This window comes from Coenobita brevimanus, chromosome 4, assembly GCF_032717465.1.
Source record: "Coenobita brevimanus isolate Jiangsu-jjx chromosome 4, ASM3271746v2, whole genome shotgun sequence".
NCBI lineage: Eukaryota > Metazoa > Arthropoda > Malacostraca > Decapoda > Coenobitidae > Coenobita > Coenobita brevimanus.
This window is the reverse complement of record NC_136957.1, coordinates 36812278-36833458: the sequence shown is the minus strand read 5'-3', so window position 1 is coordinate 36833458 and position 21181 is coordinate 36812278. Positions and strand designations below refer to the sequence as shown.

General features: G+C 39.2%; 1 protein-coding gene across 1 annotated transcript in view; it reads right to left on the bottom strand.

Annotated features, from left to right (window-relative positions):
• Positions 1–21181, bottom strand: part of LOC145394762 (uncharacterized) — a 554034-nt gene that overhangs the window by 424323 nt on the left and 108530 nt on the right. The window contains exons 3-4 of the mRNA XM_080268571.1: positions 20904–21109; positions 15712–15900 (exon numbers count right to left, since the gene is read on the bottom strand). Coding sequence (XP_080124697.1) covers positions 15712–15900; positions 20904–21109 — 395 coding nt within the window. The remainder of the gene's footprint in view (positions 1–15711; positions 15901–20903; positions 21110–21181) is intronic.

Here is a 21181-nt window from a genome sequence, read left to right as displayed (position 1 = left end):
CTCCCTCTTAAACTATCTATCTATTTATCTATCTATCTGTCAGTCTCTCTCAACCAACTGCCAGACAAACCACACTTCATGCAAGGTGGTACCCTCTCTCTTGAACTATCTATCCATCTATATACCTATCTATCCATCCACCCATCTATCTATTTATCTATCTGAGTCCATCCCTCAACCTACAGCCAGACACCTTATCAGACTTCATGCGGGTGACAATAATAATAATAATAATAATAATAATAAAACAATAATAATAATAATAAAACAATAATAATAATAATAACAAAACAATAATAATAATAATAATGTGAAGGTGTCTATTACTAAACACACACCACTTTCTTCAGCCATCATCACCTTCGCAGAGGAGATACGGTAATGTTTTTGGCTGTCTGTCTGTCTGTATGAATATGTATGTATGTATGTATGAATATGTATGTATGTATGTATGTATCTGTCTGTCTGTATGTATCTATGTGTACATATTATGGTTAAAAAACTACTGGATGGAATTACACCTGACTTGGGATAATGATTGTGGGCCAACCTAGTAACTATTATTATTATTATTATCATCAGCCTTATTATTATTATTATTATTATTATTATTATTATTATTATATTGCAAAGGTATATGCTCTCTGAGTGCTCTTGTTTTGAAAAAGATAAAGACCAGAAGTTACTCAAAGATACTCAAAGGCCTCGAGTGGTGAGTACAATGCTACGGTAGTGCAGGGGACAAGACTAATATTATTCCTAAGTCTTAAATAATACTCATTTCAGTTTCTGCAACCACAACTAAGCAATCATGTTGTCGGAGTGGCACGGTTCCGTCGGATGAAAAGATGAAAACAGGCCAATTATAGTGCTGAAAATTCTGGTAATATCTCTAACAATTAACTATACCCTTTTTACTCTAACTTGGCCTAAAATTGCCACTTCTCCACAATGCAGAGTTGTAACAATACTGGCAACACTACAGGATGCAAGTCACGAAGAAGTGCTACAGAGAGGATGTGGTGCCATAGTATTCTTATTCCGCCACTGAGATACGTAAAAACAAAAAAAAAATACAAAAGGAAGAAAATCAGGAACAAGGAGAAACTAAAAAGGAAAAAAGAAAAAGAAATCTGGACCAAGTTAAGGTGAAAGAGGTATGGTAATAAAATAAGCCTAGCGAGGAAAAAGTCAGAAATCTAAGAAGTTACTCCAGGAACTCTCTCTCTCTCTCCGGATATCCTGAACAGGGCAGCCTACACAGTTATCGAGATGCAGGAAGGAGAAACTCAGCCTCTCTCTCTCTCTCTCTCTTTAAATATTTGCACAATTTCTCCTCCTTGTGTGAGATGCGGGCGTGGTGGTTGGGGCTGAGTCGTTATCAGAGCTTTATCACATAATTTTACGTTCTGGTATACGTATGCCGGTATGTATGAAGAAAATGGTATACACAATGGTAAACTCAAAAAGAATGGTAAACATGAAGAATGATAAAGAAAATGATAAGAATAAAGAAAATGGTGAAGACGAAGAAAATGGTAAACACGAGGAAAATGATAAACAAAGAAAATGGTAACATGAAGAAAATGATAAACAGCAAAATGGTAAACAGAGGAAATGATAAACAAAGAAAACTGTAAACACAAAGAAAATGGTGAACATCAAGAAATGGTGAACACGAAAAAATTAATGGTAAGCACGACGATAATGGTGAACACAGAAAATGGTGAACACAAAGAAAATGGTAAACACGAAGAAAATTATAGTCACGAAATTTCTCACTCAGTTTGTTGAAGAAGAGGATGTATGTGAGTGAGGTGGAGGGGGGATGAGGCAAGGGAAGACCTAGGGTAAGGAGATGGGATGATGTGGAGAGGTATAAGAGGAAGGAGGGGTGTGAGATGGGGAGATGGCAGCCTGAGAGCGAAGGACAGGGTGACGTGGAGGCGATTTGTTTGCGGGTACCGGGCGTCCAGCTTTAAAAGATTTTCATAATGTTTCGTAAAGTTGTAAAAATTTAAGGACCAAAAATCCAATATACTAATTTCCTTTGATTACATAACCTATAAAGACATAAAGCAGTATTCTCCCTGGTTTGGAAGCAGTCGTAACACATTATACTCCGCAATTTATTTTACCCATAACGCCATAATGTCTTCCAGTTCCTTAGTGATACAAGAAAAGACAAAAAATGAAAAGCCATACCGTACAGACAAAACGCACACATATAGAAATATACAAACATATAAGATACACACACACACACACACACACACACACACACACACTCCCACTGACACAAACACACAGCCTACACGTACACTTACAAATATAACTAGACACAAACACGGTATAAAACAAAACAAATGATCAAACGTACGACACACACACACACACACACACCTACTACAACCATAAACCAACTACATCGCTTTCTAAGTAATCATATGGTCCGCTGCCTACACACAAGCTATGTACACACAATTACCTGACACACACACACACACACACACACACACACACACACACCAGCTTCTACACGCACATGGCACTTCCTATATATTTACACAAGATGAGCACATGCCTGCTACACATTCCTTCTTAAAACACACACGAACGCACACACTGGTAACACCTAGTCAGTCTCTTTCTCTCTCTAATTTATCTTAAACTTCATTACTCCATCCCACGCTTTATTTTTTTTTCGCATGTCACTCACATTCACTCTCTCTCTCTCCCTACCTTCCGAACTACCTATCTATCTAAAATTCCATGACTATTATTCCATTCCCCCCCCCTCTCTCTCTATTTCAAGAAGTCATTGCAATTGCGACACTGATTCTCTTCAAAACGCGCATGACTCACTTCCGCCCTTCTACCTGTGCATGAAACGAGTGAGAGAGAGAGAGAGAGAATATTACAACCGTTTCACGTCACTGATATGATAAAACTAAACGAAATTAATTGGCTTAAGAGAGGGCAGCTAGTCCTGGCTGATTGACTAATTAAACGACATTAAAAAAAAAAAAATGGGTCTAGTAATTTGGTTTCTCCTCTTCGTGGATGGGTTGGTCCCTTCCCTTCGATGACCTATTCGGGGTCGGTTGATTCTCCTAACCTCAAGACGATTTTATTTTGGGGGGAAAGGAGATCTTTTGTAGAGAAGAGGGTGAAAACTTCGTCCAAGCCTCTTAATTCTGAATAAACTAATAAAAAACACTCCCCAACCTGAGTAAAATTTTCTGGTGGTGGAAAGAATACATCAAAATCATCATACTGTAGTTAAGTGGGTTGTAAGAATTATTAACCCCGCCTGTAAAAAATCAAAACAAAAATAAAAAGTCTCCCCTGAGCTTTATAATGATCTCTGGTGTGGTCTTGTGGAAAAAAAAAAAAAAAAGAAAAAAAAAAAGAAAGAAAAGGTCTCCCCTCAGCTTTACAATTATCTCCGGTGTGGGATTCTCATACATATTTACGATCAATTATGCAGTAACAACGATATGTATTTTACGGGAAGAACTATACAAGGAAAGATATTGTATTCCTTTCCCAGATCGCCCTACAGAATAGCTATAATCTGCCATAATTTTCGTGTCATAACTTAGAATTTATTAAAGTTATATCCTGCTGTAAATTTTTTGTCGTCACTTAAGAGTTAAACATGAAGTTAGAACAGGACAAAGAGGAACATTATAGAACCTCCACGTCCCTCCTGCAAATAAAAACCTGAGTTACGACAGGAATTTCTTCATAAACGTGTTTGTGTTTCCCCATCCTGGATAACAAAAACAAACAGATCTTAAAATATCACTGTATTGAACGTATTATATCCGACTTCCTTTTCTTCTCTCTCTCTCTGTTATCCTTGTCACGTTCTGTCTGGTCATACTTCATGGTCTGGTCATACTTCTTGGTCACATGCATCTTAGTTGACCCGCGGCGTCCCGTCGACATGAATTAACGTCCACACGTTTTGTCACTGTCAATCTCGTCGACGTACATGAATGCGAATCAATTGCAAGGTCCCTAATTTGCACAATTTTCAATTTTTGCGAGTGATTTTTGGTATGTATACACGGGACACCTTCCTCTACAAGATGCCAGGCGGGGACAATGCCTTACTCAGCATGACCTCCCCCCCCCCTGCACGCCACTGTCTCAGCAATTCACCTGTTATCAGTGATCTGGCCAGTAAAGCCATGTCATGCCACGGTACGAAATTCAGAGCGAGTGATTCCCCAATCAATGACAATGTGGAGGACAAACTTTACATAGAATTAGAGGAAGAAACAGTCAGAAATGATGATCAGGTAATGTGGCAAAAAAAAAGGTCAGGTATGGTGATGAGTTAGTGAGTGAAACAATGCTTATAATGCCTATATTACTGTTTGAAAACCAATATACTCTCGTACTACATATAAATTCACACCAAGTAAATAAATAAATACCGTTTATGAGTGGTGTGAAATAGTTACCCTCATATAGAACTTGTTTTCTTTGGTGCCAGCCTGTTAGAAAACCCAGTAAGGTAAGGAGGTACTGGTACCTGGATCGAGTATTTTAAACCTCAGGTGAGCAGTTTCTCTCTGAATTTTCGATGTTTCTCACCAAAAGCGGAGGTTTGAACCAAAAACAAAAATTTCCAAAAATGGTCGGCATTGGGGGGAGTCAGTGTTGGAAAAGTGGTCGGGGAGGGGCGGGTTAATTAGCCTACAGTAGCCATCTTCTTTTACATTCTTGCATTAGTAATTATTTCAGTTTGATTTGTATGTGTTTTTGCCCACAGGATATTTTTTATCCATCTCGCGGAATACTTGGTACTGGAGTTATAATTATTATTATTATTATTATTATTTGTGGTAGGTGGGGACACTCACCATCCACTCACTCAATGTAGTGCTGCTCTTGGGTGTCTGCCCTGTCCTCTTCTCCATCCTTCTTTCCTTCCATCTTCTGTCTTTCCTTCATTCTTTCCTCGTCTTTCTGCCTGCGGGTTACTTTACACTCCCTCTTCTGTCTTTCATTCCTTCATTCTTTCCTCTTCCTTCTGCCCGTAGGTGACTCTACACTGAGTGACAAGCCAAATGGTTTCCTGTACACTAGGAAAGTATGCTGGGTGGTAACCAGGTAACCAAATTTCGGCGCCTGGTGGTTTAGTGGGTAATTATTGTGCTCCAATCGCATTGAGCCGGTGAAGGTTTATATCCAAGGGGTGACTGGGGTTTATTGCTCATGTAATCCCACTCAGGGATGAGTGAGGTTGGTCACTCTCATCTTAAATGTCAGGACCAACTGCCTAGCCCAAGGCTTCTACGCTCCTCATGGGGCAACGTAGGATTGGATGATGGATGGATGGATGGATGGATTATAATTATTATTATTATTTTATTATCATTATTTTTATTATTATTTTGTTTTTTGCTGCTTCAATCCACCACTCCTTTATCTGAAGTCGTCTCCATAATGATCACTATTGCCTCAAACTGATTTTTTTTCTTTTTTTTTTTTATCAGGGTCGTGACAATTCTCCAACTTAATTTTCTTCTTCCCTGTCTTGATCCTACTCACCCCACTTACGACAGAAAAAATAACTTACGGTGCTTATGATGCTGAATTTCCTTTTCCTCACCATTTCAGTACATACATACATACTGTACATAACATACAGTAGATACCTGTTACATACATACATACGTAACATACAAACCAAGAACATAAACTTACATAAACTAATTTACATACATACACGTACATATGAACATACATTTCCTGCAGTTATATTCAGCACAATAAACTGATATCCAATCTAACGATGGTAACACTGACCATATCTATCACAGTCACAATCCCTTTGAAATCACACAAACACACACACACACACACACACACACACACACACACACACACACACACACACACACACACACAATCACCTCTAATTACATGAGAAAATTTCACACACGAGCACACCTCATTTACTTCACAAACACAAGCAGGCCAGGAAACAACAAACACGGGGAGTTTATAAAAGCCAACTTGGTAAAGGGCAAACTCAAGTACTTCCTCCATTCTTAATACCAGCCCACCACATTCCTTTGTGTAACCGACCTACAGAGACAGCAGAGACGAAAAATGAGGAACTTAAATGAAAATGGCAAAAATAACAGCAAAAAATTAAAACAAGAAAAACATAGGGTACAGTTTGAGCAATGTCCACCTTCTTCAATCTTATTATTATTGTTATTATTACTATTATTATCCATCCATCCATCATCCAATCCTATGCTGCCCTATGAGGACAGTAGGAGCCCAGGGCTAGGCAACCTGGTCCTGATATTTAAGATGAGAGTGACCAGTCTCACTCATCCCTGAGTGGCATTACAACAGCAAGAAACCCCAACCACTCCTTGGATATAAACCGACACAGGCTCCATCTGACTGGAGCGCCTTAATCCATCCATCCATCATCCAATCCTACGTTGCCCCATGAGAAGCGTGGGAGCCCGGGGCTAGTTAAGTTGGTCCAGACATTTAATATGAGAACGACCAGCCTCACTCATCCCTGAGTGGCATTACGTGGCATCATAACTTGGTTATATGGTTGCCACCCAGCATAGTAAATGGTTTCCTGGTGTACAGGAAACCATTACTCAGTGTATTGTCACCCACAGGCAGAAGGAAGAGGAAAGAGTGAAGGAAAGAAAGACAGAAGAGGGAATGTAAAGTCACCCGTAGGCAGATGGAAGAGGAAAATCAAGGAAAGAAAGACAGGCGAGGAGGGAAAGACGAGAGGAAATGGCAGACACCCAAAGCAGCACTACAACAAGTGAGTGGATTATTATTATTAGGGTATTATTATTATTTGATATTTATAGATTCAGCTTAAGATTGACATTTCAAGCTATATAGTTACATATAACCTTCAATAACCAATTCACAAGGAAACTCTTCTTAAACTGAGTGAAATCCTTTGGGAGCAGCAACAATATATTAAAAGCTGAAGGGTTATTAACTTCTCAAGAGTGACACCTTTTTAAATTAAACTTTTACATTTTTTTTTTCAATTGATTTACTGACATTCAAATCATAAACTGCAGCCGGGAAGTATTTATCACACATTAAAAAAGAAACAAAAATCAAACTAATACCACTGATGGAGCCCACGTCTAACCACTTCATCCTAAGTGGTCTATTCTGGCTCAATATTATCATACGGCAGGAATGAGAATAAATACAGCTTCATCCAAATGAATCACTTCCATGTCATTCTGGCCTCTGCCATCAGGCTGCCCTCTTTCTAACTCACATCCCCCCCCCCTTCATATACCTCTCCACCCCATCCCTCAATTTCATCCTCAGCCTTCTCTTCTCCTTCCCCCTCATCCACTTACACCCTACTAGTCAATCTCTCATTTTCCATTCTCTTTACATGTGGGAGACAATCTCAAATAAATACAGTAAATAAATAAATAACCATCAAAACCAGTAACTCTTCGGACTACCAGTTAAACATCAATCACCAAAACCAAATCACCAAATACATCCTTCATTAATAATAAAAACCAAAAAAAAAATATATAAAATATCATCAAATTACATCAACTAAAATAACTGTCATGTATGACAAATTTCATCAACCGAAATACGTTCACCTATTGACCATTCACCGAAATGTACTCAGTACTGTATCAACTATTTAACGATCACCACAAAAACCACACACTTAACAACCACCAACTATCCAAACAAAAACTTATAGCTATCAAAAAACATCACAAAGATTCTCCAACCTAACAACCACCAACCAACATCCTAACAAACACTAACAGCTATTTACAACTCACTAGTAAATCCACCACCTTAACAGCCACAAACAACCAAGCAAACACTAATCAACAACCCCTTCTATGACGGAAGCTCTGAAGGCTGTTATGTTCCCCCAGTAAATGTCAATGAGTGATGGTAATTACACTGAGAGGATGAAGGTCAGACAACAAAAAAAGGATGCAAAAACTAAGAGAAAAGCAGGAGACATTGATTGTTTTCTCAGAAGCCATGTCATTCAGAGGAAACGCTGGAAACTCCAAAATGTTACCAATTACACCAATTTTTGTAACTTCCTTCTGGCCCACTACATTACTGTATCATTACCATCATCACATCAGTATCAGCACCATAGCTATTATCACAACTATTTCCAACTGACAGATGAAATACTGTATTCAGTCTTCCCTGTTAGAAAATATCTTCAGATGCAGGGCACACAATTCTATGAAGCAGCCTGTGGTAACACAACACCCATCACTACATGATCGAGCCTCGTAACATAACTAGGCATACAAAGCAATCACCACAAAAACACTACTAAACCCTCATCAACAACATCCCAGCTCCACACATTCCAACAGTGGCAATAAAGAAATAATATTCATTTCATTAGCAGGTCACTGTATCATTGCACCACCTTATTCACTACACTGCATTACAAGCCCCCCCTCCTTACATTCATCCATCAGAGGTATCCTTCAACAAAGTTGACAGAGCACATCTAGCAACGCTTACATCAGGACATCACCCAGTCATCCTATGTTACCAGTTTGGGTGAAATCAAACATGAAACGTGCCCTATTTGAAGAACAGGCCAACAACCTGTAACACACATAATGGAGCAATGCACAAGCCACACTAAGATGCAAACACATCAACAGTGTGCAGAACCTAAGGGATGACCCCATAGTGGCAGTAACTAACCTGCAGTCGACACTGGTAATCCTCACCTACATTTTGATCTCTGTTCTTCCCACATCTCTTGAGCTGTCATCTGCCTTTCAAATGAGGCATGACCAAACATATTAATGGCAAAAGTTCAGTTGCTGACATAAATACTGATTTACCCCATTACCCTAAATAACACGACAGCAAGCAATGACTTTCAAAACACATGAATATGATCTTATTAAAAAAAAAAAAAAAAGGGGGGGGGGATATATATATATATATACAAAAAAAAAAAGGGGGGGGAGTCAATAGTTTCATGGAACTTTAACTAAAATGCGAACTGTATTCTTGTCCACATCTGCATTCAAGACAGATGTACAATGGCCTCATATCCAACATGCATTTCTTCAGTACTACCATAATTGCCTTTAACCCCTTAAACGCGGATCGTCGCATTTGCGACGGTCGGCCCAAAGGACAGAACGGCGGATCGTCGCCTTTGCGATTTTAGTAAATTTTGAATAACCGCGGGCAAGCAGGCTCCAGCTGGTATTGTCTATCAGTACCACCACCCTCTAGCTACAACTAGCATACTTTACCTTTGTACTACTGACCTCAGTTGTTGCCAAATATCGCGTTTTCCCCCTGTACCCCCCCCACCACGGCCCGGCCAGCCTGGCTGTGATACATGGCAGCGCTCTGAGCGCTCAGAACTGTAAATCTGCGATCTCCTCTCACAAGCAGTTTATGCTACTAGGAAACGCTTGTTTCCCCAGTTGTAACACTAGCTTTTTTTCTCACGGTTTGCCCCTGTTTAGCGTCAGTTTACTGCAGGCTTTCAAAGTGAGATTATGGCGAGTTCTAGCTCTTCCCAGTCAGTGCAAGCAGCCGACAGGAACGAGAATAAAGTGGCGGACGTAAGGCAGAATAAAAAGCGCGCCGTGGTGATCTTTTGGGAAGTAATATGATTGAAAATAATGTAGTATACATGTTTTTAGCTGTGAAAATGGAAATGTTTGTTGAGTGACGGGAAGACCGCCGCCACAGTGCATGTCGGCCGTACGCTCCATTGATTTTAGCCTTATTTTCAGTGCTTATTGTACAAATACGGATTCCTAACTACCTTTACGTTGTAGTATAAAGTTTACTGTAACAGAATGAGGCTGTGGTAGAGGGGAAACCGGGTTGCTGGAGGTTACCCAACTTTGCAAGTCTCCACAAGTCCTTGGGTAGTCCACGAAGGCTCAACACCTGTCTCTGGAGAAAGCTGAATGTAAGTACTATCTGCCATACCAAGTATAATGTTCTAGGGTTAATCTCTGATTTTTGGCGAATATTTTCCTACAGGTACTCAGACCCCGCTACAACCCCGCCACTCGGGGGGGATCGACTGTACACAGCCGCGTTTAAGGGGTTAATATGGTAGCCACTCAAAATATTCCGTAAAATAATAATAATAATAATAATAATAATAATAATAAATAATTAGTTTTGTATGAAACACTTACATCAGTATGGTTTGCTTCCACAGACATGTGTAAAATCAAAGGAGTTTTGGGGGAAGAGATTTTGTTATTCTGGGAAGATGAGAGGTGCCGCAGTCAATCAGAACATGTATTGGTCGGGAGATGTGCAGTGACCAATCAAAACATTCGTTTGCGTGTGATGTCACCAAGAGTTTGTCTCCCTGTGCTAGATGGCATACCAACACCATAAAAACATGATGAACAGTACTTCCCCCCATCAGACCTTAATCATCATGCCAAGTGACATTTTGAGTGTTTGCCCCTCTTAGTTTACAATATTCTTGGAATTTTTGTACCTTAAATTAGTCTTATCTGATCTAAATAATTTTCCCCAAAAGGTTGCAGAATTAGTCCTGTAGGAGAGTGTTGTCTAATCTAATTACCATAATGGATGCATGGGCACTATGTGACAGTAAGAAGTAACACAAGCCTTTGCTGTTCATGTAAATAAAGGCATTTGGTTATTTTCCAATATACTTTGGCAAATTTTGGTTACTAATTTAACCCCTTCAATGCAATGACATCCTTTACTTACATCCAGATGAAATATTCAGTCTTCATTAACCAATTCACTACTGGGGGTGGTGGCCATATAACCAAATAACAAGGTGTGGAGCCTACTATGGTGCCCCAGTTAACTGGATGGAGAGAGACAAATTAAGCATCCACCCCGTAAAGAAACCTCCACACTCTTCCCCATGCACTGTCCACTACAAGGGAACATCAGTTCACTGCATGGGATGGTCCTGAAGGAACGATTGCTTGCCTTCGGTTGGTCCCATGGTGATGCACTGTTCCCTCTTGACAGCTCCCAGTAAATCAGTGGTCATGATACAAGAGTTTACTGCAAAGGCTGCTTTGTAATCATACACCTCTGTCTCTCAACCATTTGTCTTCCAACTGCACTTCTCTGTCTCTCAATCATTTGTCTTCCAATCACACATTGCTGTCTCTCAACCATTTCTCTTCCAGTTACACATTGCTTCTCTCAACCATTCTCTTCCAATCATTCACCTCTGTATCTCGACCATTTCTCTTCCAATTACACACACATATCAGTCTCTCAACTATTTTTCTCATTCCTACTCTCTCTCTCTCTCCTGCAAACTACTGGTACCGTAAACTGGGGTGAATTCGGACGATTTTTTCATTTTTTTGTGCCATGTAATCTAGTTTTTAATTCAGTCCAAGATCTTAAGTACTGTATGTTGAGCTGGTCCACTAGGGTATCGAATCATAGCAGTACAAAATTTAAAATGTTTCATATATAATTATAGCAAATATAGTAATGGGTGTCCGAATTTGTACTCAAACTTTGGTGAATTCGGACACACTGTATAAATTCGTACATAAATAGAAAATGAATGCATATGACTACCCTGGGTTCCCAGTTTAGTCTCGGACCTATGTGGGGCCATTTCGGACGCTCTGGGGCTTTTAAAAAAATGTTCTTCCAGTACAAAAATAATGCCACTCCCTGACAAAATTAGCTAATGACTATAATGAGATATGAACACAAGAGCAGTTTTATTTTTTTCCTTGGTTTAAATAAAACATATTAGAACACATGTAGATAAGACAAATCTAGCTACAAACCTTAGTACTGTATATGGAACAATCATTTCTTGACTAATAATTTTGTTTTTGGAAGACTGATGGATTATAAGGTACAGGTGATGTTTAACATGATTATTTGGCTTTACCAGTTTTTTGCTTGCCTTTTTCACTACGATAAGGACCTTGATCTCCACCAGTTCTTTTCTTAAATGTTCGAGTCATTGGGTGACCTTGTTTAAAAAGGTAGTACCATAAAAGCTCAAGAGTATACCTGTAAATGATACATATGAACCCAATTACACACAGTATCCACATCTGGCAAATTATAAGCAATTGTACATTGTAAAAAGTGTTAATTTTTCATTCATACGCCCCCTGTCCGAATTCACCTCATGTCCGAACTGACTCCAATTTGCATTAAAATTTTAAAAATTTCATTAAATGCCCAGTTAAGAGATTAATTGAGAAGATAACGCCAATTACTTACTTTGCACTTTCACACTACGCATGAAAGTACATCCGGGCACCGAAGATTTTCCTGCATCTATTCATTAACATTTCTGCCAAAGAAAGTTTGCCAATGTTACAAATTTTATTCTTTTTACATATGTTTGCTTTTTAGTATATACCTGGTATGTGTCACGTGATACATTAAGTATCTTTTTACACGAAAGTACAGTAAAGAATTACAAACAATTGGGAGCAAACAGATTTCTAATATGTTTATTCATTAATTATTAAATAATTTAAACAACTTTTTATTGCAGTATTATCCGAATTCGCCCCGAGTCCGAATTCACCCCAGTTTACGGTACTTAACATTCCCATGTAGCTCAACATCCTTCTCTTCTATTATCACCACACTGCCTCACTCTCAGTCAACCTCTGCTTATTAAATGAAACCTTCTTACAATACCATTTAACCTCACTTTCAATCACTTTCTGTCAATCGGTCTTCTCTCATTCTATCAATACGTTCATACACTAAACCACACTGAAGATTCGCCTCTTTCATTAGTACCATAGGTTTAACTTATCCTACTACTATTTCCAAACCTCTTCTGTACAGACACCATAGTATAGATGATGCCAAAGCTGATGACAGAACAGCACACAAATTTCTATGCATTCACCCATCACTGTCTCTACTTGACTGTAATCTATGTGGTTTATGATGACTCAAGTACTCTGTGTGACAGGGATCAAACCACTCAAAGAAACAAAATATGCTAAAGCAGAACCACTAGTTGGAATAAATATACATCAAAAACAAAACTATCATATATACTGTACATACTGATTTACAATCTTTATGGCTGAGAACTGATATCCCAAAAAGCTCCGAGGATGGATTTCCATAGCCAGAATACTGAAATATACTGTACAAGAGTTAATGCCCAAGCAGAAATTCTGTGATATGGAGTTCAACACTTAAAAATAGCAATTCTGGGTTCAGATTCACAATTGGCCACTGTATATGCACACCACCATTGCCATCATCATCACCCATTTCCCACCAATAAAGAGGATGAGAAGGATCCACAAACAGAGAATGGAAAGCACACAGCAAGAAGTAGTAACAGAATCTTCTGAGAAACTGGACAGCCATATACCCACTCACTCATCATTCATCCCATTAATATTCTCAGCTCAACTCCAAAGGGAAGAGCCTGTTAAACTGCAGAACATTTACTCCAACCTGACAAAAATCCGTAACTCCTTTCAACTCAGTTGATGGCCAAGTGCAGTCATATGGGACAGTTGATTTAACAGGTTACCAAAGATTCGTTCCTACCTAATAACTACGGCTCATTAAATTTCATAACACCGCCACTTAGTAATAAAGCTGTGAATGATTCAGTTCCATCAGGGATAAACAAACCAACTATATCCACATCATCTGCCTTCATCACTCACATCAAAATAAAATCACACATAACTCCAATCATTTTAAAAACAAAGCACAGAGTTTAACATGACCCAAAATATGGTGACTTACAGAAAGCAACCCCCCCACTATCCCAATCTATCCTTTAATTAACACACAAACACCCTTTCATTTGTCAGAGTATAATTCATCATCCATCATCCAATCCTACATTGCCCCATGAGAAGCGTAGGAGCCCGGGGCTAGGCAGTTGGTCCCAACATTTAAGATGAGGGTGACCAGCCTCACTCATCCCTGAGTGGCATTACATGACCAATCAACCCCAACCATCCCTTGGATATAAACCTTCACTGGCTCAATCCGATTGAAGCACAATAATTACCCACTAAACCACCAGGCGCCAAAATTTGGTTATATGGTTACCACCCAGCGTAGTAAATTCATTTCAGGAAAAAATTAACAAATTACAAAGGGCTGAGAATCACTGTATCCATTACCCGGAGAGTATTTACAATGCTAGGCTGATTCATAAACTACTGAAATCCCCCTTATATACATTATGACTGTGTTTTATCTACTGGCAAAAAGTTAACTGGCTGCAGTAAAATGATAGGACACAAAACAATGGTAACCAACAAAGACTGAGCATGATGGACACAGAAAGAACGTGACTATTCCTCCAAGATGTGACACAGCCGTGAATTTTCAACTGAAATATAGAGAATGAGAGAGTTTACCCATAAAAGGGCAGAATAAAGTGCATAAAAGGACTGAGCCTGTTGGATACTACAGTATTCAGAAGTTAGAACCTTTGTTTTTTGCAGGGTACCTGGGCTTGTCTGTCTGAGAGTGTGGGTGAAATGAGCTTCTGCTGTAGCCATCTTCTCAACGAGTTCCCAGAAGGGAGTAAGATATTTGATGATGACAATAACCACACATATCAAGTGTTCTATTACTACCACAACCTGTAGAATCCATGGCTTTATATATATATATATATATATATATATATATATATATATATATATATATATATATATATATATATATATATATATATATATATATATATATATATATATATATATATATATATATATATACATAAATATATATATATATATATACATAAATATATATATATATATATATACATAAATATATATATATATATATATATATATATATATATATATATATATATATATATACATATACATATACATAAATATATATATATATATATATATATATATATATATATATATATATATATATATATATATATATATAAAAGGGTCTTTTCTTACAGTTCATTAATACTGCAGGAGTAAATACAGTATATACAGTAACAGTTCAACTCAATCACCACTCATCCTCCCTGATATCATAAACTCATCCATCCCTCCAACACCTCATGCTTATCCATGAAAATTTTAAATATGGAAGAGAAAGTCTGTTAAGAGGTCCACAAAAATGTGAGATAAGACCTTGGAAGGGACCACAGCCTTAAAGGAACGAAGAGGTACTCTAGGAGACCAAGCAGCCTGAAGAGGGACCAGCATGGAAATAAGGCCAACTCACGCGTGTGGAACACTGCCATCTCAAATGTCATGTTATGCATGGTAAGTATGAAGGTAATCCCACCTCCCAAGCTCTAACCAACTGTATGTTTTGCTGGTATTCCTGACAGAGATGGCAGATTGACAGGTATTTGTTGAAGTTGCCAGTAATTGCTTGCTGCAATGAAATGCTACGCAATTCGGAGTAAAATTCTCCTATGCCACCAGCGTCCAGCAGGTAAGAGAATGCTAGCTACTGATCAAAGGGCAGACCTCTCACCACTCAAGGGCCACTGGTTGATATCAGAAAGGGTGTCTAGTAGCAAAGTGCTACACACCCCTGAAAGTCTTTTAAATAGAAGCAATATCTTAGCCACATACAAGGGCAGTGCATGGTGCACAAACTGCATATACATCAAATCATTATATTCTTCCATGTTAATGAACTAATATCACTCACCTCTTTGCTCGCCTTCTTGACAAAATTAGTGTCGGTGATGTGGAAAGCATGTTTGAGTGCCGCTTCAGGGTTGGCCGGGTATTGTGGGTTCTGGACCATGTACTGGTGTAGCAGGGCAGCGGTGTAAACAGCCGCATCTATGCCAGCATGGCCATCAAACACTCCATAGTAGGCGTGTGGCTGCCCAAACTGCAAGCAAGTCAGCATATTAACAGAGTTATAGGGAAAAGTTTTCTTACTTCAGCACTTTCTTTCCTGGTTTCTGGATCTTACCTCATCCCTTCCTTCGGTGCAAAACAAGTTTGCAATGACAACAATAATAGCGGTTATGATGATGATGATGATGACGACGATGGGCAATGAACAGAGACAGAGTAAGATGAAAGCAAAGAAGCAGAAAATGATGTGTTGTAGGAAGAAGGCCCATTGTAGAGTATGGACATAAATGCTGGAAGATCTTTTTGTCTAAGTAACCTTCACAGATTCTTTAATTAATCATACCGATCTACCTCTATCATCCAATCATTTATTGCCCCATCAGGAGCACGTGGGCCCAGCACTAGGCAACATGGTCCTGACATTTTCCACACATTTAAGGAAAGCACGAACAGTCACTCTCCTCAATGTTCAATTGTGTTAGCAATAATCCTCAACCACCGCTCAAATGTAAACCCTTATGGGCCTCATCCATTTCGAGTGCTTTATCTCAGTTGACCACCAGGTATCCATTTGACTGTATGGTGACCACTTAACACAGTAAATGGTTTCTGGGGTTTAAAAAAAAAAAAAAAAGTTACATTGTAGAGTAACTTGACATAGCACATCAGGTGAGTTCACATACAGTATTAACTGTCATGTCCAAGCAATGGCCATGTGCAATGACAGTAATATAATGACTTATCTGTTACAAAACTAAATAATTATGTATATAAATACTATACAGGGGATGGCGTACTATTTTTAAATACACTGATGGAAAGAACAAATGACAATAAAAGACTGGAGACAATAGAGTGATTGATATCAGCAAACAGTAGCGTTACGAAAATGGATACAATACCATACTCCACAGTCGATACTGTATCTGTCCATTTTTTTGCCAGTTTCAGCACAACTGCAACATTCTCCAGGTTATGATATTAGGTCTTAAAGGTCTAAAGAACAGCAGTGAAGCATGGGATGCAGACTATGCCTTATGCACAAAGGTTCATACCATGCCTGGAGGTTTTTCTGTTACGTATAATGATGCTAGGAATTACATTAGTCTCTTGCCCTTAAATTATATGGACAATGATACCTTAGCCTTTGGTCTCCCCTACAAGTTGACAGGGGTAAATGTAACTGACTTTTAACCTTTTACATATATAATCATACTTTTCATCAACAATGCCAGGATGTCTTTATCCTTGGGGATGGCAAGAAAATATATTTCTCATGAAATCTGTGGGTGATGTATAAGGCAACTGAAAGGGGAGGGAGTGGAAAGCTAATATCCACCCCTCTCTGTACTGGCATACGAACAGGGCCATATCACCAACCAGCACCCCTGTATCACTGCCCTGGGATTACCTTTCTCTTCCGATTCCTGTCCCCAGTGAGATCAACGAGCTACATTCACTGCACTACACTGGGTTCTGTGAATGATCATACTAATTATCATTGCTTTTGCTTCAGATGCAATGAAATACATTTATTAACGTCAGGACCAACTGCCTAACCCCGGGCTCCTATGCTCCTCATGGGGCAATGTAGGATTGGATGATGGATGGATGGATGGATGGAAGGATGGAATAGTAAAACAAAGGTCTTACTATTCAGCAAACATGCACATTGTCCAGAACATCCAACTTTCATTTAAGGATAAAATCCAAATTGTTACCAATTAGCCTCTAAACACATTTACTGCATTCATTATATCTGATAATGCTGTTGTCTTGACTATACAAATCAACAATCAAAATGATTAAGCTGAAGCACAAGCACATCAAATAAGTTAATGCAGATGCAGGCATATTCAGTAAGCACTCAAAAACACAAACCTTCATCATGAGACTCAATAACAAAACCAAATTACTATACTGTGATACAGAAAGCATATTTCTATGGTTTGCCTACACATTATAACCAAGAAATGGCTTAAACATACTAAAAGCCCAACCAAGATGTATTACTTAATCTGCTGGTTATAATCAAATACATTTACCCATTGCTTCAAGCACACAAAAGGTACACTACTGATAACTAAGATATTTTCTTTCTTTCTTTTCTTTTTTTTTTACTTGAATTACGCTTACATGAATGGTTCAGTATCATCATACTGTTGGAGTAAAATGTAAGTGCAAGGAGACCCCACACCTGACCAACACTTATATGGATAGTTACGAGAAAATGAGATAGGATAGGGTTGGAGTGGTGATGATGAAACAACTGGAAAAGGGAGAGGAAGAGGAAATGGATGGTTAAAGATAGGTTATTTTCATATGGGAAATATCAGTATGATGCTGCACTGTTTACCAGTAATGTAGGAAATTCTGTAGGGTAGTTCAGAGTACAGTTATTGTCGTAGCCCCAGAACCCAATGGACTGAAGGAAACCAGCCAATGAGACTGGATTCTCCCAAAGATCTTTTGCTTTGGCTAGTTTACGATGGAAGAGTTGAGATACGGGACTGGAGTATATTGGTGTTGTGATGAGGCGGGGTAGACTGAGAAGGTTTGGGCATGTGGAGAGGACAGGGAATGTCAATTGGGTGCAGAAAGTGAGAAGTGTGAACAATGGGGATTGGGGCTGCACGACACAGACTGAAAAAGACCTGGGTTGAGGTCATAGAGTGTTACCTCATGGATAAGGTACTGAATAGGGAGAGTGCCAGAGATCGAGAAGCATGGACAGCCACCATTTGGTGACCAAGGTCAATGCTTGCATGTATATTTGAGACTTTATAAACGAAACAATATGAAACAATGATGATGGTTTGTCTGCAGTTACATCAGGTGCTTGAAGTGAGCCAGTATGCTGTGGTATGAGGGATTACAATACAATGAGGATATAGTGGAATGTTTTCCAGTTGCGTGGCATGTTGGTAATAAGATGTACCGTAAATCATTTCATGGAAAACTACCATCAGCTACAACAGAGCTACTTACTGGTTCCTTTATCAGTTTGCAGACTCTCTCACCCCATGTGACAAGGAAGAGAAACAGATTCATGTATGGTTTCAATTGGAACTGATCCTACTATAACAGGACTGAGTACATCAAATAGTTAACCCACAAAATCTTCATATACTTTATATAATTCAAACTGCATAACTACGAAAGTGTTTTACTGAAATAAGATGATGTGAGTGGCAGCCAGATGGAGTAATGGAATGCTGAATAATGTTAATCTGCTTTAACAGAACAGCTGCTTCTGTCTGCTTTACACTCAAGACTCTGAATAACAAAAACACAGCCACCTCTGAATTGCTGTCATGATAACAGGTGTTATCAAGCAAAGTTACACAACATTATACTGTATACTACAAATATTTACAACATATGAAAAAGACTGACTCTATCAGATACGTTTATGTGAAGCTACAGTACGTGGCGAATGTTTCTGGCATATCAGATAGAGCCAAGATTCTGGGTGTTTGAATAGTGAGTGAATGGAAGCGTGGCCCATTAAGCAAATTTGCGCTGTCTGGACGTTGTTACTCCTCACCCCACCCTACGGTGGGAATGGAGGTCCAGATGATGATGATGATGATGATGATGATGATCTATCTATCTATTGCCAGAAGCCTCAATCCCGTTTGGGGTGGCCACAAACAAATCACCTCCACGTCGCCCTGTCCCCCGCCATTTCACTGCCCTGCTCCCAACTCACACCCCCCTCTCTCATATACCTCTCCACCCCATCCCTCCATCTCATCCTCGGCCTCCCCCTCCCTCTTCCCCCCTCCACCTCACTCACATACACTCTCTTCGTCAGTCTTTCACCCTCCATCCTCTCCACATGATGATGATGATGATAAAGATTACATTTTATGTCACCGTGAAAAACCTATACCCTCCAATATATAAAGCAATAGATCTACAAATTGTCTGAGAAGTAAATAAATTTGAACTTTCCACAAATTATAAGCGTTATAAGGAACACACTGAGGTGGTTTGGCCATGTGGAGAGGATGGAGGGTGAAAGACTGATGAAAAGAGTGTATGTGAGTGAGGTGGAGGGGGGAAGAGGGAGGGGGAGGCCGAGGATGAGATGGAGGGATGGGGTGGAGAGGTATATGAGAAAGGGGGGGGGGGGTGAGTTGGGAACAGGGCAGTGAAATGGCGGGGGACAGGGTGACTAGGAGGCGATTTGTTTGTGGCCACCCCAAACGGGATTGAGGCGTCTGGCAGTAGATAGACAGATAAGCCTACGGAATAATATGGTCTTACACTAAAGTTGTACCTCAACACCATAACCACTGTAAACAATACTGACTTCACACAATTAAACTGCTCCATACAGCAATGTCTTTTTTATCATTTATGTTTTGTTACTGCAGAACAATTTTGATCACATAAGGGGGGACCCCCCACAGTGTGAGTATTAGAAAAAATCTCCATTAGACCCTTCAGTATAATGGGATCTTTTTAATTTACTCTTGCCATCACTATACCTACAATATTTTAGTTTAAGCTCTCTCACAGGTTATGAATGGTGGCACATATGTAGCTGAACAACTACTTTACCTGGCCATGCAAACATACCATCAATTCCCTCTCTCTCTCTCTCAAAAGGAAAGTTGGTGGACTGCAGGATGAGGGAAACATCTATCCATATTTCAGAAGAGTCTGCAGTTGCTATTGCTATTAAGTATTAAAAGGTGCTATGCTATGATCATGTAGAATAATGCAGCAGTACTTCCTTTTTTAATTATGCTGTAAAAAGTCCTTTTATTCAGCTTACAAAAGTTCTCTCTTTTCTTCACACTGTTCATCCTTTCACTACAAGAAATCTCCCAAAAGCTTAAATACTGTATGGCTGGTGGCAAGAAAGTAAGAGTAGTCATTGAATAGGGGAAGTTAATGGAGAGTATCTCTAACCCAGTCACTATGACGGTTCCCCTAAATTAAATAAAATCATGAGATGGTCACAAAATTGAATTTAAAGACATCATAGTACTGAAGGGGATTACAGTAAACACAGGTCCTTACATCCATTCCATAGAGGGTGTCTAGGTCGTGTATAATGACATGCCGGTCCTCCATTTTTCTGCGTCCGTTCTTGATGGCAAAGTGGCTGACAGGGGCATAGCGAGGCAGCCGCTCCACCTGATCGGGGGTCAGTGAGGTCAGCAGCTCACCCATCACATGGTTGGCTTTGGTTGTCACTTCTTGGATCAGCTTCATGGCATCATATGCTGAAATGGAAATACATGGTGAAGTGTCTATATAGTACAATACTGTAACATGTTAATGTACCATGCTGAAAT